The 16588-nt window shown below is 42.8% G+C and overlaps 1 protein-coding gene across 2 annotated transcripts in view; it reads left to right on the top strand.

The window, feature by feature from the left end:
• The window catches only part of LOC103368562 (contactin-4-like), a 173632-nt gene extending 157065 nt beyond the window's left edge, over positions 1 to 16567 (top strand). Inside the window, exons 13-23 of one of the 2 annotated variants that reach the window (XM_008296971.1) lie at positions 6197 to 6372; positions 8421 to 8538; positions 9021 to 9179; positions 9986 to 10135; positions 10759 to 10829; positions 13116 to 13350; positions 13612 to 13727; positions 14620 to 14806; positions 14897 to 15009; positions 15092 to 15260; positions 15636 to 16567. In XM_008296971.1, coding sequence (XP_008295193.1) covers positions 6197 to 6372; positions 8421 to 8538; positions 9021 to 9179; positions 9986 to 10135; positions 10759 to 10829; positions 13116 to 13350; positions 13612 to 13727; positions 14620 to 14806; positions 14897 to 15009; positions 15092 to 15260; positions 15636 to 15727 — 1586 coding nt within the window. In that variant the 3' untranslated portion in view covers positions 15728 to 16567. Of the gene's footprint in view, positions 1 to 6196; positions 6373 to 8417; positions 8539 to 9020; positions 9180 to 9985; positions 10136 to 10758; positions 10830 to 13115; positions 13351 to 13611; positions 13728 to 14619; positions 14807 to 14896; positions 15010 to 15091; positions 15261 to 15635 lie in introns of both variants that reach the window. The other variant, XM_008296970.1, reaches the window with a different exon arrangement.
• The last annotated feature ends 21 nt before the right edge of the window (positions 16568 to 16588 follow it).

Genomic DNA, 16588 nt, shown 5'->3' with positions numbered 1-16588 from the left:
GTTTCTTTACAAAAATTTGTGTTTATCTTGAACCTGGATGCCTCCGAGTCATCTGTGTGAATCTCAGTTTGAAGGACTTGGAAGGTGAAAGTGAGGCTTCAGCAAATTTGTTTTCAAGCTTCCTGTGCATCACGTGGCCTGTGGCTCCTCAACGCCCCTCGTGGATGCATTATTCAACCTCACATCACTCGTCTCGTGAGAAAACCTTTGTGAGTGGATGTACATCGGAGAATACACACTTATGTATTACAGCTTCAGATCATTAAAGCAAGGAGAGATTATTCACAGCAGGAAGGGAAGAGTGTGGGCATTATTTATAATGTTTGTTGGGAGGCTGCTGAAAGTGGCCATGTGAGGCTGCCAGTACGCCTCGGAGAGGAGCTGGGAGTCATTTGGTAACTGTTAGCGCGCTCTGCTTTGTGGTCAACCATATGTTATTGTTACACAGCTTCTCTGAGTGCTCCCACTGTGAGCCAGTGTTAGTAAGTCATTTGTTTGGCCACATTAAGTATCTGGGGTCCTTCTCCTCCTTCACTTCCTTTGCCTTAGAATGGCGTTTAGTGCTGGTGGAGCTGTTTGTAACTTAACCACTACGACTGGATGTTTTGCATAAAAGATTGATCCAATTCTCGTTCATCTACACGTCAGGCGTGGTTGTTGTTTATTTTTATATCAAAATGATACTTGGCTCAAATACAGTTCATTTCACCAGATAAAAAATCAGTTTGTTCAAAGAAAGCAACTACAAGTTACTAACAAATGGTTAATTTGGCCTGTCTCGGTAAAGATATGTCATGGTACATCTGCTACTAATGTCTAGAGGGAAGGGTGTTGGGATGGATGGTTGGCCCAGTGAGCACGTCTAAGGAGAATGACTTTTTTTGCTTCATTATATAGTATTATTAGTGTCTTCTCATGATTTCCTTGAAAGTTTGTAATATATTTGTGCAATGTTGTTGCTGGTTAAATGTGAAATAGGTCCATCTACAGCAGAGGTGTCCAATCCTGGTCCTCGAGGGCCACAATCCTGCATGTTTTAGATGTTTCCTTCTTCCAACACACCTGACTCAAATGATCAGGATCCTTATCAGGCTTCTGCAGAGCTTGATGATGAGCTGATCATTTGAATCAGGTGTGTTGGAAGAAGGAAACATCTGAAACATGCTGGATTGTGGCCCTCGAGGACCAGGATTGGACACCCCTGATCTAAAGCCAAGCAAATATTAAGCATTCATCTATTATTTAGACCGTTGTCCTTGCATGTTAAATTCTACACTTGCTTGCTTTTTTAAACCAGCGGCAGCTAAGGGCCGGGAACGTTGTGTTGCCTCGAGGGAATTTCCTCAAATTTGACGAGAATATTCACTTGAATGAACAAATTAGAATTTAGAGGTCAAAGGTTACTGTGATACACAAAATACATTTTTGGGCCATAACGCATAACAAAAACATGCATTAATCATAACAGAAATAGGATAAAATCATGAAGTGATGGATGAAAACGACAACTTGGCTGGTTGACAGAGGTAAACAACTGTACTGTCATTTGCTTGTTCAGCCTTGCCTCAATTAAAAGACTTGAGGTTACACATTGGTATCACTTTTCATTCAAGATTCAAGAGTTTTATTGTCATATGTACAGCAAAACAGGTAGCTATACTACACAATGAAATTCTTTTCTGTTCAATCTCCCGAAAAAAAAAAATAAAGACGACACATTAAGATAAATAAAGCAAGCAAATAAGAACAACAATAAACAATTAAAAGCAACAATAAAGTGTTCACTGTTATGAATATGTGCGTGTGTTGCGTTCAGTGTGTTTGAGTGATTCATTGAGAAGCCTGAGGGTTTGTGGGTAGAAGCTGTTTGTCAGCCTTGTAGTCCTGGACTTCACACTCCTACCATCAGGCAGACGCTACAGGAGTGTGAAGTTCTGTTCTTACTATATTAGGTATCAAATTACATAGTTGTTGTTGGGGAATGTCTCAAGAGTTTAAGGTGCCAACATCTCAAGAAATCTTTACCGGTAAGAGGTCAGAGAACAGCTGAGTGAGTTGTTTTCAGCGTGTTTATGTGGGTAGGTTCAAGAAGACAAAGACAAGAAATCCATTTTGTTATTGCTAACTGGGAATTCCAGACTTCTTCTCCATCTTTTCCACTTTAATGTGAGGGCCGAGCAGGATTTCTTCCAGTTCTGCACTCGCATTTAAGTGGAAAAGATTAGCTGCTCTGGCTCAACACCAGAACCAGATTCTAATCATAGAAAATGGGCTGAGGTGAAGGAGATTTGTCCAGCTGCTGACTGTCTTTTTGCCCACTACCCTTCACTATCAGCCTTACCGGCCAACCTCGACGATACTTCATGAAAACACTTCGTCTCTTCTTAAGTGTAAAAGCAGTCGTAGCTGCATCTTTAAGAAAAAGCGAGAAGAGGAAATAAAAGAACTTCAAGTTAAATATAATAAAGTTGGGAAACTTTCAGTGCGGATGCTCGTAGAAAGCAGTAAACCGATTGATACAAATGTTAGAAATGCAGAAACACAACAATCACCCAGCGATCAAATCAATCTATCCCTTTCTTATCTGTTCTAACTGTTCTGCTCACAACTTCCCCGGATTCCGCGAGGTGAGGCTAGAAATCTTGAAAATCATTGTTATCAGCTGTAGCAGGTGTCGTGTGATGTCAAAGAAGATTGTCAGTTGATGAGTTGGCAATTGACGAGTTGGCAATTTCTGCTGTTGCGCTGCCAGCCCCTGCGAAGTCGATGCTGAATTCGGCTGGCGCTACACAATTGGCAGTCGATTCTGGTCGCCTTGATGATTCTTCTTGTTGTCATCAGTGTTTTTTGTCACAGTGACTTAGTGTCCCCAGGTAGTTGAAGAATGCATGCTGTTTCTCTAAGAACCCAGTGTTTTCCTCTAATACCCGGTGGTTTTCTTTAAAGCCTGGGTTTGTGTACACTTTTTACTCTCCCCATACGGACATCCTACAGCAGATCTTTTGCAGGGAGCTACAGATGCATGGTGGAGCTCAGAAGTTGAACTTGTAATCCTGCAGCTGTGTGACTCTTTATTTTAGCTCATTATCTTTTGATTATTAGAACCCACGTGTAAAACAATAATCAATCATTTTCAGCTTATTCTATACCTTTAAAGAGTTAATCATGCGTTCATGTGGCTATACTACACTGATTCAGTATCTCTTCCTTTTCGCTCAGTAAATAAAAACACTCTCTGCTAAGCCTCCATCTTCTCTTGGTCTCCTTCCTGTGGCTTTTGGATTTATTTTGTGGCTGACAGGTCAGGTATTGATGCCATGCAGGTAAAACAGTTGGCAACCAGTTCTAATTGAAGTTCTGGTTGACCTTTTGGATTCCCTGCAGCAGAATGACATCGCTGGGGTTTATTCTCCTTGTCTTTGGCTTCCTCTTGTTGTTTCGTCTCTCCATCTTGACTGGGCAGTGGCCTTTTGTGCGTCTTCCATAACGTACAGTAGCGACAGAGCCAGAAATGTGACGAGTGGGTTGACGTGGTGGCGCCATATCGATGTCCATATTTGATAATTCATTTAGTTGGTGTTTGAGTTGTGTTTGAGGCATGTAGAAATGGCTTATATATTCTTGTAGCCCAGGTTCTGTTTTTTAATTTGATGTATAATATCACTATATGCTTTGATGATGAGTGCATTGTTTCACACTATTTCCTGTGTAAAACCCGAGAGGCCCCCCGGACTTAAGGGGTTAAAGAGGCCTGTGAGGTCGCCTAAGTCTGACCTCCAGAGGCCCATAAAGCCTTCTGAGTCCAGTTCTCTGGTGTTTCTGGCATCATATGAGTGTGAGAATTTGATGTTCTAATAGTATAAGTAAAGTTTCAGCACAAAAACAATCCTAAGGTAATTAGTGTATGCTAAAATGTAAGTGTGATTTGCACAGACATACCCAAAACATCAAGCATTCTTCTTAAAAAACAAAAACATCTTTTTAAAATATAATGATATTCATCCACTCAGCTTCAGGTTTTGGTAGAAAGTATTCTCTGTGGTAAATCAGAGAGGGTGTTTTCAGACAGTTGATTTGTGTGAACGCTGCAGCATCACTGTGCGACAACCCTTCGATGTGCATTAAGTGCATTCACCTACTAAACTATCATTCCTGAGTTGCACTGAATGTGAGTTGTAGTTGATCATTTTTGCAAAACAGGTTCAGTAACTTTGAACTGAGTTGATTTTTAAGGCTGTTGTTTACTCTCTAATTCACAGTATTGACTGGATGAAAGTAGCACTGTGAGTTTTTTAAATCCCACTATGGCACAGAGAGAGAAAGTGTCTCTTACCAATGGAGCCCAGTGTTGTTCATTCTGGCCTTGTGGAGCTGTCACTGCCTGACTTTGGGGATGTTTCTTCAGGTGGAAATTTCAAAAGATAGCCTGGGGCTTAAGGGCCAGTTAACACTGCCACATGTAGCAACAGTGCAGAAAACACTCCTAAAATCTACTGCATTTTAAGCACAAAGTGAAACATGACAACACAAGTTTGACCCACATTCGCACCTTCCTGAGGTGCCTGTCTCAGTGCATTAACACACTCCGTCTCGTCTCTTAGTGACCCCGCTAAGCGAGCGGGTTACTATCCTCTCGTTTACAGTGTCAGTAGGTAACAAGGCATTATACAAGATAGAAATCAATCAAATTATGCTCAAGAGCCCAGTGTGTGGTTGTGTAACCAACCTTGGTTGTCCGTATAATCTGTCACAAATGATGACTGAAGAGGGTAATAAGGGAGCATATTCCCACCATCATTGTCACAGGGAGTCCCGGGAGACGCTGAGAAACCACACAGCACACAGTGGAAGCAACCGAGTTCATGCTAGAAGACAAATACGCCAACCCTGCTGGAGGAATAGCGAACGAAATGCAGGCTTACAGAGTGTTTCCATGTAGCACCAACAGTGCAGCACATTTTCTTGACTATGAACCCGTGTAGGTATTTCCCTGTAGATCCTTCCTGAGCCTTTTGTTTGTTTCTCCTCACATCCTTCGTCCCACCGTTTATCCCACTGCAAAACAGTCCTGACCCCCTTTTTTTTTTGTCTTTTTTCAGAAAAGTCTGTTTCTCACCTCTTAAATTTTTTACATTCTCTATTTCCTTCCAGCATTTGTTCTACAAGATGTAGCCAACCTTTAGAAGCAAAACAGACAGAGCTGACACGGACCCCTTGAACACCTCCAGCGCGTTATTACGACTGTTTTACTGCACCGCCATCGCTCACCATTTAGCCCCAGCAGCGGCGGAGGAGGAGGAGCGGGGCCTCTCAGACACGCTTTTGATTGTATATATGACAAAAACCTACCAGTTGATAGCATTCTGGCCTGAAATCAGAAAACGACGAGATAAATCACATTGCGGCGGCGGTGGTGGTGGTGGTGGTGGTATGTGTGTGAGGGAGCCAATACAATGAAGGTATCGAATTCACTCTGGATGAAGACTGCACTGCCGGCACTTTCTACATGAATCTATGCCTGTCCAGGGATCATTTGCCATGGTTAATTTAGTCTATGAGCTCAGAGTGGCAATTTCAACCAAGTAATCACAGCACCCCCAAGAGGGAGATAGGTGCCGTACACTCCGACAACAAAGCCTCTCCCTCTCATCTCGCCTCCTCTCATGTCCTTCCACCTTCCCTCCTCTGCTGCTCACATACAAGTGCAGATAAGGGACGCTTTGCTTTATTCCCAAGTGATGCCACTGTAATGCACTGCAGGCTTGAAAAGAGAGTAGCGAAGGACTGGAAAGAAGTGCTGTTTACTGTTTTCCTAGCGGTGCGTTTTGGGAATTTCGGGCGGATCTGAGGGGAGTTCCAGGGCTGAAGGCAGAGCTGACAGTGACACATGGAGGCTTCTCAGGATGCAGGAGAGACACGTCTCAGAGTCCCCACAGAGACGAGCTCAGGCCGAAACTAATACCAGTTATTGTAGCTGCGCGCCCTAGTTTGCTGTGTGCTCTGTCCCGTATATCCTTCTATTAACTGAGTCTGACATATCCATAAGGATGATGGAAGGGCTTGGCTTTTTTTTTTTTTTTTTTTTTGCAAAGCCATTTCCTGTGCTGAATTATAATGCCTGGAAAAGGGGTGAGCAGAGCAGTGCGTTTGATCAAATGTGCAAAAAAATATATAAATGTGAATGTGTGTGTTTCAGAGCCCACCATCATCACCACCCTGCCCTCCACGCTGGACGTCACCGTGGGCGAGAGCGTGGTCCTGCCCTGCCAGGTGAGCCACGACCCGTCTCTGGAGCTCAAGTTCACCTGGTTCTTCAACGAGCAGCTCATCCACTTCGGGAGCCACGGTGGATTTTTTGAAAAAGTCGGGGGTGTAAGTCCATAATCCTTCATTCTTGGTTTCTGACAACCTGCGAGACTCTCGGGCCTCTGATTTTTAAAGGAGCTGTCATGTTGGGAGAGCTGTGCAGACAGCTTTCCCTCTAACAAACAGTCCAGGGTGCCGCATTGTTACAATAGTTTATACAGCACTGGAGCCACCTGCTGAAGTATCGGAGTTCAGCGGGTGCACTGATAGTTCACCGGGTTCAACTCCAGCTCGTGGCTATTTGCTTCACTTCTTCCCCTCCTTCCTGTCTTAGCTCCAACTAACTAACATGCTACAGGAAATTCCAGTAAGAAACATGAGCTAATAGCAGTGATGCTGTTGGCCAAGACCATCATGTTATTTGTGTGTGTTGTAAACTATCACCTGTCTTAAAACGTGTGTTTCGTAAGCCTCATGTGTACGTATACATATCTGAAATTCCTTCCTGCTCGCTCGCAGCACAGTTTGAGAGCACAGGTGTTGTACTTCTTGCTGTTTACCATCAAAACAGAACACGCTAGATTCTTGCCAGTTATGCTGCATTAGTGCAAAACCTCATTAGACACCAGCAGCTTCACTCATAGCAAACTGTGTCAGTGCAGGGCTCAGTGTTTATTCTACTAATCCGTCACACGATTCATGAGAATAGATTCTGCACGCACACATTTGATCTGAAACCCCGCAATGAAACTGATCACCTGTCCTTAAAACTTTCTTTAGTGGTGTCCCTTCAACACTATCCCCTTATTATTAATGTAAATCACCAACCCGGCACTCTGAGCTAACAAGTAGTTCAGCTTCCTGTGATACCGAGCGTTTTCCACTCATCACTTTACTGATTCCCGCAACAACTTGTGCTGATCCCGTAAGCTCCAGATTGTTTCTAAAGCCCCGCATGTGCACACAGCAACGGAAACCTGCCTATTGTCAAGCCACAGCTTTTACAGCATATTTTCCCCGATGAATGCTTAAGACGCGAACCTTATTGAGGTTTGTTGAAGAATTGTCATTTTATAAGTGTCACCGTGCTCTTATTAAAACCCGCTACATAAAAGACATTGATTTATTTTTCAACCCCCCTTCCGAGATTTCATTGAATAAAGGTCGCGGGGGTGACTCCGAAGATTCATTGGTACATCAATATTACGCTTCTTCTCCTTTTAGCAGGGTCATAATAAATTCAGCCGCAGTGCAGAGGGAATGTTTGTATCATGTATATTATTTATGGCCAGAAAATTGCTGCCTGTGGTTTATTTTAAAATGAAATTTACATACGCACCCGGCAACCAGTCTCAGTCAGCCGCTGTGTACTTTAAAGGTTTGCAGCTTGCATCTCAGCATGTGATGCTTATTTTTTTAGCTAAAAAAAAAATCAAGGCTCCTTTAAAAACTGCAGGCGTATAAAAAAAAATAAAAAAAATCAGTGCAAGGGTGTTTTTCTGTTTCTTTTATGATTTAGGTGTTTCTTGGAGCATGATTTACAGTCTCCCCCTCCTTAATAAATTGCTGTTCATCTACGCTTACTTTGATTAAGCTAACAGCCACTCCATAGAATTCCTATTGCCACTGTGCCACAGCTCTCCACCATGTCCAATTTATTACAGAACCTACTCAGATTTACTCAGATGAAATGATAATGTCGGAGTGAGAATTGCAATTAGAGACGGAATGAAAGACTCGCTTAAAGAACTAACTATTAGACTCGCCATTAGAGTGCTCCACATACCTGAAACGGCCCCCGTGCCGCCGTCCAAATCAAGCTTTTAGAGCAAGTACATTTCTGTAATTACAGTGATAAAATAAATGCATGGAGTGTGTCCAATGTAGAGAGAGAGAGGTATTTCTGTGCCCTCTTTAGAATATGGAAGTGAATGCTGCAGGAGGAATTATGGATTTATTTTTCAAGACACACATACATGAGCTTTCTGTTCAGCTGGCTTTGTTCCCATGAGGCTAGAAAAGTATTGTTCTTGAATTACAATAGCTGGAGGTGTTGCTTATGGAACGCTGTGTGCTTGTGTGTGTGTGTGTGTGCATGTGTTGAATGACAGCAGCATTCGGCAGGAGACATTATGATTCGAAACATCCAGCTGAGGCATGCGGGGAAGTACACATGCGCCGTGCAGACCAAGGTGGACAGCATATCCATCGCTGTTGACTTGGTTGTCAGAGGTAAGTCACATTCCACATTTGCTCTCACTGCAAATGGACATGCTTTAGCTTCAGGATAACTGCTGATGAGATACTTCAGGTTTTGAAAGTGTTTAAGCCGTTAAATAATTTATCATTTGTGTACCGCCGAAGAATATTGGAGTTTGTCAGGGAATTTGTATTTTACTGTGTCTGGCTGCACCTCGCTGATGAAGAAATAAAGAGCGAGAATGAAAAGTGAGGAGAGAGTGGAAATTTCTCTCTTCGTGGTTTAAAGGAAATTTACTGTCTAATTAGACCGAATAGCTCCCAAAGGTTTCACACTGAACTGACTTCGCTGCATTAGCCGCAGGTGCTAAAAAGCACGGCGACTCTCTCTCTCTGCCATCTTTCCATCTCTTTCTGATTTACATTTCCTCCCCCTCCCTCCTCTACCTCTTCCCCACCGTCTGTCTCTATCGTTCTCTCCTCTTTTTCCCTGCCTGGCTATGCCCATCTATCAGGTCCCCCGGGGCCCCCCACCAGCATCCATGTAGAAGAAATCACTGATACCACAGCCTCTCTGTCCTGGAGGCCCGGCCCTGATAATCACAGTCCAATTACGGCATACACCATCCAGGCCAGGACACCATTTACCCTCGGGTGGCAGGCTGTCACCACAGGTAAGCTCTTTCCAACCAGCCGTGGCCTCCTCCAATCGCATGGAGGGGGTCGCTCTTCATTCTGCCTTGGCTGGAAAATATTGGAGATGTAATTTTTACCCCAGCGCCAAATGGCACGCAATTGTACCGAGACCATTGACCGCCATTTTATCGGACTCCCGGGAATCCTGAGAAGATTGATCTCGTCCCGATGATGAAGCTTGTTGCCAGGGCTGTAATTTGATAGGGTAGTTAAGTGATAGCATCAGTGTCATTTTTCCCCCCACATCCTCTTTAATGGCCCCCTTAGCATTCACGCATGGTGGGTATAATGTGCTTTTATCTCATACTGTATACCTTGTTCTATTGATATTTTTGTGAATTAAGGACACTTTAATCTAAGATAGTTTTACCGGCCTCATTGATTTGCCACATTAGGATCATATATTTGAAACAAAGCTACAGCGTGACCTTGTCGGAACTCAGAAGAGGAAAGTGATGGTCGTCATTTTCAGTCGAATCACCTCCAGTGATTTCGATGCTTCACTAATTCCAGTGAGCATACACAGTCTATGATATCATGCATGCTTAATCATATAAGAGACTCTTCTGTGTTGTTGCTCGTTTAGTGAGTTTGTTAGAGCATTATGTGTCCTTGTGAGGGATTACACCTGTCCCATGTACCTGCGGTGGGATCCCACCGGCTCTGTCAGCCCGGAGGACGACCTGCTGCTGGTTCTAAGCTCTCACGCACACACATAGCAAACACACCGCGAGCACACAAAGTTTCACTGAAACTGAACGCGCAATGTGTACTTCTGTGCCAGTTCCTGAGGTGGTGGGAGGCCACCGGCTGACAGCGACAGTAATAGACCTGAGCCCCTGGGTGGAGTATGAGTTTCGAGTCCTGGCAAGCAATACCATCGGGACCGGCGAGCCCAGCAAGCCGTCCAAACAAGCAAGGACGAAGGGCACCTGTATGTACTGGATTGAACCTCTCTCAAAAAAATATCTCTTTGTTTGTTCTGTCAGTCCAAGATGAACGTAATATAACACATTTCATCATATTTTTTTAAGGAATAGCTCAACATGAATGTGTTCGAAACAACTAATAGCACTTTTTTTCTCCTTTCTTTTTAATCCAAACAAAAACCTTTATTGTGAGCCTTTATTTCTAATTGTAAGCCTTTTTTTCTTACAAAATTCCCTGTAAAACCAATTTTTGGGGGTTTTTGATACTCTGCCTTAAGAATAAAATATAACTTGTCATTTAAAATCTTGTAACATCCGTGCAATAAAACAAAAAATGAAAACAACAACAACAAAAAGAAGCAGACTTGGTAATAGGTATTACCTCCCTGTCTCAACAAACTGAAGCTTAAAAGGAAAACAAACGATTTGCCATGATTACATCCCTTGTGTTTCCTTGGTATCTTTTGGACCCAGTGTTGAGGAGTTTGCTGTTGAGGATATCGAAATGTTGAAGTTCTAGATCAAAAGAAAAGCCATTTGGGTGTAGCAACAGAGAAACGATGATACGCACCTTTACAGCGTCTTGTGAAGTCAACACGCCCAACGCTGATCTGTCTTCTTTCTCCAGCTCCAAAGGTCACACCAGCTAATGTGAGTGGAGGCGGTGGCAGTCGCTCCGAATTAGTCATCACATGGGAGGTAAGCAAGCTTGTTCGGGACCCCGTCACCCATGGAGGAGGCAGCCAGGCGTCATTATTCTCCGTGGATCTGGGCCTCTGTTTCATTAATAACGGCTGAACAGCTTAATGTATGGCATTTCATTTTTAAGAACAGAGAGGCAATAACTGCCGCTGTCACCCTGGGGGAGAGAAAAATGCTTTTGAGGTTTCAATAAGATAATTAAACTCAATGGTTCTTTCGAAGTCCCAACTTTTTTTTTCCTGATTATTTTTCCTTTTCTTTTTTTTTTCTTTCTTTCTTTCTTTCTTTTCCTGCCATGCTCTCCTTCTTTTTTTTTTCTTTCTGTATTTCTACAAAGCCTCTGCATATCAACCCGGCTCCAAAAGCTTATATTTGTTCAGGCTGCTCAAAAAAAAAAAATCATCAGTTCCTGCTGTGAAATGTTTCACAGAATCAGTGTTGATATTTCAATATGCAAAAGTTCAATTCGAGTGTAACTTCGGCTTAAGAAAGCCACTATTTCGCCTCAGCCCTGAAAATTCCGGAGGCATTTTCCTTTTGATATAAAAGCAAGGATGGAGGGTTGCATTTGCAATTTTAACTTTTTCTTGTAGACAGAAAGGGAAAGGCTGCACATTTCAATTCACATAGAAGTTGTAACTCAGAGCCTACTTCAAGAACCAGGATGAAGACAAGAAAGAAAAAAAAAGTCTGAAACTGACTTTGATGATTTAGTTGCTCTCAGGTTGTTACCTGTGGTGGAGTTAAAACTGTCCAATCTGTCCAGAGGGTGGCAGTAAACCTGAGTTTAATCCTTCTGTAACCTGCCTAATAAATAATGTGAAATCCTCTATTCAGTGTTCATATGTTGGCCAAATGTAGTTTAGGAGCACATGCAAGAAAAGGTACTTGTAAAACACTAATGGAGCACATTAATTAAATATAAAGACGAGGAAACATGTGTGTGTGAACAAACTGAATAAACACAACATTCGTACATATGTCAGTTATAATGAAGAGGCCACAATAAACGACAACGAATCGAAATACAGTTTTCATTACAATTTATATATATGCATAAATACAAGGGAAGTAATAGGGTTGGTTGAATAAATTGTGTTGCTTATAAGTGGAATAGGAAACATTTGAATAAACAGAATGTATGTAAATGTTGTCAAACATTTGGAAAGCACCAAACTACTCATTTTATTGATTTAAACCAACTGATATTGTTGTAATTCTAGAAATTAAATGAATGGAATTTCGCAATTTCATCATCTTATTTTGAATGACAACACAAAGTAGACTTACAATAAGTTTTTGGAATTTGACATATTCAAATTTTATGTAATTAAGTTTTCTAAATTTCTATTGTCTATTACATTATCATCATACACAGGTGTGGGAAATGTTGATGTGAAAGAAAGAAAAGCTAATATCATCAGGAAACAGGAAAGAAGATTCAGTGGAAAAGTCATAATAAAAAATGGAACAAACGAGGTCCAATAATAGATCCCTGCGGAACACCACAGCTTATTCACCCCACAAGAGAAGTCTTGTGCTCCTTTAAGTTGAGTCACTGAAATCCAAAAAGAGTTGATGGAGATGATGAATATTTATGCTCGTCCAGAGTTCACATATCTCCTCCACACTGTGAGTATCCATAGGCCCTACCTCTTGTCAGACTTGAAAGAAAAAAAGAAAAAGAAATGAAGTGCTTTTTTATATGGCCATGCATCCTTCAGCAGACAGGAGAGAAAATGGTCGGTTTATCGACTGGTGTGCAGCCATAAATGTCTTTCGCATGTTATCAGACAACAGCTGAGTTTATGTTATCATGCTGAGTGCTCTGTAGTGTGTAATGGATGCGTCGAGTAATACATCTTGTGTGTTCGGCGTGTCGTATTTAAGATAAGATAAAACTTTATTCATCCTAAAGGACATCCATGTGCCAGATGTTGCTCTGAAAAATAACATAAAAATGATGTAAGAAATACAGTCCCCTAAAAAAGTAGAAAAGCAGTCAGATACAAGTACCATACAATACTGAAATAGAGGTAAGTAAGCTAAAATGAGACTAGAATAGAAGAGTAAAAAGTAATGCTGGCAATTATACTGAGCTAATAAGCAATATCACACATGATGATAAAATACTACACCTGAAAAAATGAAATGATTTGCCTTAAAAATGTAAAGCTTCAACTTTGACTTTAGTTTACAGTTTCCAAAATGTGCTATTGAAACAAATGAATTTAGATTGTTTTTTGGCAAAAAAGTGCTTAAACTGTGTTGTTTTTCCTGCAGCCTGTTCCAGAGGAGCTGCAGAACGGAGCCGGGTTTGGATACGTCGTGGCTTTCCGACCCCACGGTGCCACAGGCTGGATGCAGGCGGCCGTACCGTCCGCCGAAGCGTCCCGATACGTCTTCAAAAACGAGAGCATCCAGCCCTTCTCGCCTTTCCACGTGAAGGTCGGCGTTTACAACAACGAGGGGGAAGGACCGTTCGGACCCGTCGCCACCATCTACTCCGCTGAGGAGGGTGCGTAGGATTTCATGGCAGTAGTTCTCCTTGCTCACCTCGCATTAGTGGGAGCCCAGATCCGTCCCGGGTCTGAACAGAAGCAGCAGTGGTCTTGTAGCCAGTGTTCTTCTATCAGCACTCGCAGACGTCTTCCCCACACTTCCCTCCCTCTGTTGTTCTGACGAAAGAAGTGGCTTTGAAATTGTTTTGATGTTCCCTCTTTGAGGGGGTCATCAAAGCTCTGTGTTACTCTCTAAAATCTTTATACATTAACTCCAGAGCCTGGCCGAGCGCCCACCAGAGTCCGTGCCAAGAGTGTCTCTGCATCCGAGATTGAAGTTTCGTGGAAAGCTCTGCCCTGGAATGCCAGCAAGAAGAGAGTGCTGGGCTACGAGGTGAGCTCCAGCGGAACACCTTGTTGGTGTGTGTGCGAGCGTGCACGTGGCAACTTATTCTGTTGAATCTTGTTCTCCTCTATTATTGATGAGCGTTTCAGACTCATGCACCTTAGGCGCACAAGATAATAGCTTGCTGCATGCATAATGGTCCAGCCCGGTCCCAAGCCTGTGGGTTTAGTTGTGTTTCTCTTGTTGCTTACCTAAGTACTGTAACCACCCTGATTAGCGTACTGATGCAGTACTCTAAGGGATGGAATGTTTAGCTCCTAATCCACACGACCAAGCAGTTTCAGAAAGTGGCTTTGCGCTCAGTTAGCTCATTTTAATTCCGCTCATTATTGAAATCTCAACATGTGAACAAAAGGTGCTGCCGTTTCGCTCCTCCTCGGATTGCATAAAGTGTCAGAATTATAAATTGTTGACCACTCAAAGTCAACAGAGGACCGGGGCCTGAGCAAACCATTCCTGTGAGGAAAGACAAATTATATTTGTGCTGCGGAGCGTGCCAGCTATTTCAGCCCTGACAAGCAGGGTGACAAAGAAAATCTGTTATCAGTGGAAGTTGATGGCAGGGAATTTTTTGAAGATTCTGTCTTGTCTCCTTTGTTTTTCTGTATATTTTATTTTCTGTTTTTTTTGTTGGCATATTTGAGCTCCCTGTTTACCACATAACTTAAACTGCACCACAAAGGCATGGACTTCAAAAAGCGAGACGGGGTGACACGCTGCTAAAGTTTGTTTTCAGACCAGTTCACATCCTCCATCCAGTTGAGTTCACATCTCCCTGTTTCCAGTTTGCACTTCACTGACAGGGTGTAACAGAAAGCTTTTAAGGTGTCCGTCGTGTTTTCTGCATTCACGTCTGTGGTTCTGCCTTGTTGCTTTTCAGCTGAGGTACTGGAGTAGAAGTGAAAGGGAAGACATGGCCAGCGTGCAAAGGACTGTAGGAAATCAAACGTCTACTATTATCCGCGGGGTGAAAGGCAGCACCACATATTACATCTCGGTGAGGGCGTATAACACCGCTGGAACGGGGCCTCCCAGCTCCACCGTCAACGTTACCACCAAAAAACCACGTAAGCATCACATCTAATTAGAGCTCCCGGTCGTTTCCTGTCACCGCGCGGCTTCTGTTCGGGGTGAATAATGCGTTTTTCTCCTCTCAGCACCCAGTCAGCCACCAGTTAAAGTGATGTGGAACGCGTCAAACTCCAAGATTATATTGAACTGGGAGCAGGTCAAAGCCCTGGAGAATGAGTCAGAGGTCACCGGTTACAAAGTAAGCGCCGAGTTTCTTTGTGTTATCAGAAAATTGTGTTTGTCGCTACGATGTCTGACTCCCGACCTGACCTCGTCCTCAGGTGCTGTACAAGAAGAATCAGCACAGCCGCCCCAACGTCATGGAAACCAACACCACCTCTGTGGAGCTGGCTTTTCCCACTGATGAGGGTTATATCATCCAGATAAAACCATTTGGAGAGGGAGGGGAAGGCAGCAGCAGCAGGCTGATCACCATCCCAAGGTTGCCAGGTCAGTGGAGAGCTAGTTAGAGTCTCCCTCGTGGCCGAGCTGAACAATCCACTCCCCTGCTGCTGTCTTGCCAGAACAGATCAACTGTCATCATCTCTAAAAGGAGCAGTGTAGAAAAATAATGTGCTACATCAAACAATTGTGTATTTACGGTCTCTGTGTGACAATCCTGTAGCATTCTGTTTAGAATACATTCAATGTGCCTGAAGTAAGAACTCTCAAATGTTTCTGGAAATGAGTCTTTTCAGCTCATAATTACCAAAGCAGGCCTGAGAGGCAGTCGATTAAACAGTTGAAAGGGCAGGACGGTTTTTTTCTTCTTCTTTTTCCACAGTGGACAGACTAACAACCTTGTTCTTTTCAATACCTTTTCAGGCCCCAAAGCTGTCGGCTCAGCATCCAAGGTCTCCACTCTATCAGCCCTCAGTACAATAGCACTGTCTTTCACAGCGCGGACATCTTTATGACAAACGGCTCCCAGCAGACGGTGCATCTGATGTGGAGACAGCTCTCCGGCGGAATGCAAACACAGCCCACTCTGGTGTAACTAGATCCATTCATTTAGATTTTAGAGGCAGAAGGAAGATGCTGATGAAAAAGAAATAAAAAATAAAAGAAGCCACTGAGATGACAGGCAAAAGGAGTCCCCTTCAGCACCCAGGCTAAGTAAAAAGGAGGTTGACCGATGTCGTGACTATGTTGTTACCAAAGCAGCTTTCATAAGAAAAAAAAAAAAAGAACGAGAAAAATGTCTTATATGCATCTTTTTGTATGACATGTTGAGCTTTTATAGATTTTGTTTTCTTAATCGATTTGAAGTCGGTCTGGGCGAGAACAGTTAAGTGCATGGCAAACGACATCATCAGATATCCAGTTTGGAGGTTAAGAATGTGACAGCACACCTTTCGTCTTCTAAAATAGGGTAATGCTTTGGTTTCAACCGATCAGAGTATGTTTTGTTTTTTTTGTTTTTCCTCAAATGAACTGTTACCTGCTACGTCTCTGCATTTCTGTTTCTGCACAAAAAATATTTTACTCAAAGGATTGCATTAACAGCTTTGCTACTGGTTTCGCTTATTGGTCATCCTAACCAGTATGTGACGAGAGGATTAGCACTAGATGCTACATGCTAATGCTTGCAAATTGCTAGCAAAGTTAGCCAGATGAAGTTAATTTAAATGATTTCATTTCTGGGGTGGAATATGATTTCCTTCTTATACGTCGTGGATGTGCAGAAAGTGCAAAAGAGAAAACATTAATATCATTATCTTCATGTATCAAATCATGCTAACTGCCACTTATTACAAAGAGAAGTTTGAAGTTTTGTC

This window comes from Stegastes partitus, unplaced genomic scaffold (assembly GCF_000690725.1).
Source record: "Stegastes partitus isolate 25-593 unplaced genomic scaffold, Stegastes_partitus-1.0.2 Scaffold1173, whole genome shotgun sequence".
NCBI classification, from domain to species: domain Eukaryota; kingdom Metazoa; phylum Chordata; class Actinopteri; family Pomacentridae; genus Stegastes; species Stegastes partitus.
Note: the sequence above shows the minus strand (reverse complement) of the source record. Positions and strands in the feature narration are given on the sequence as shown.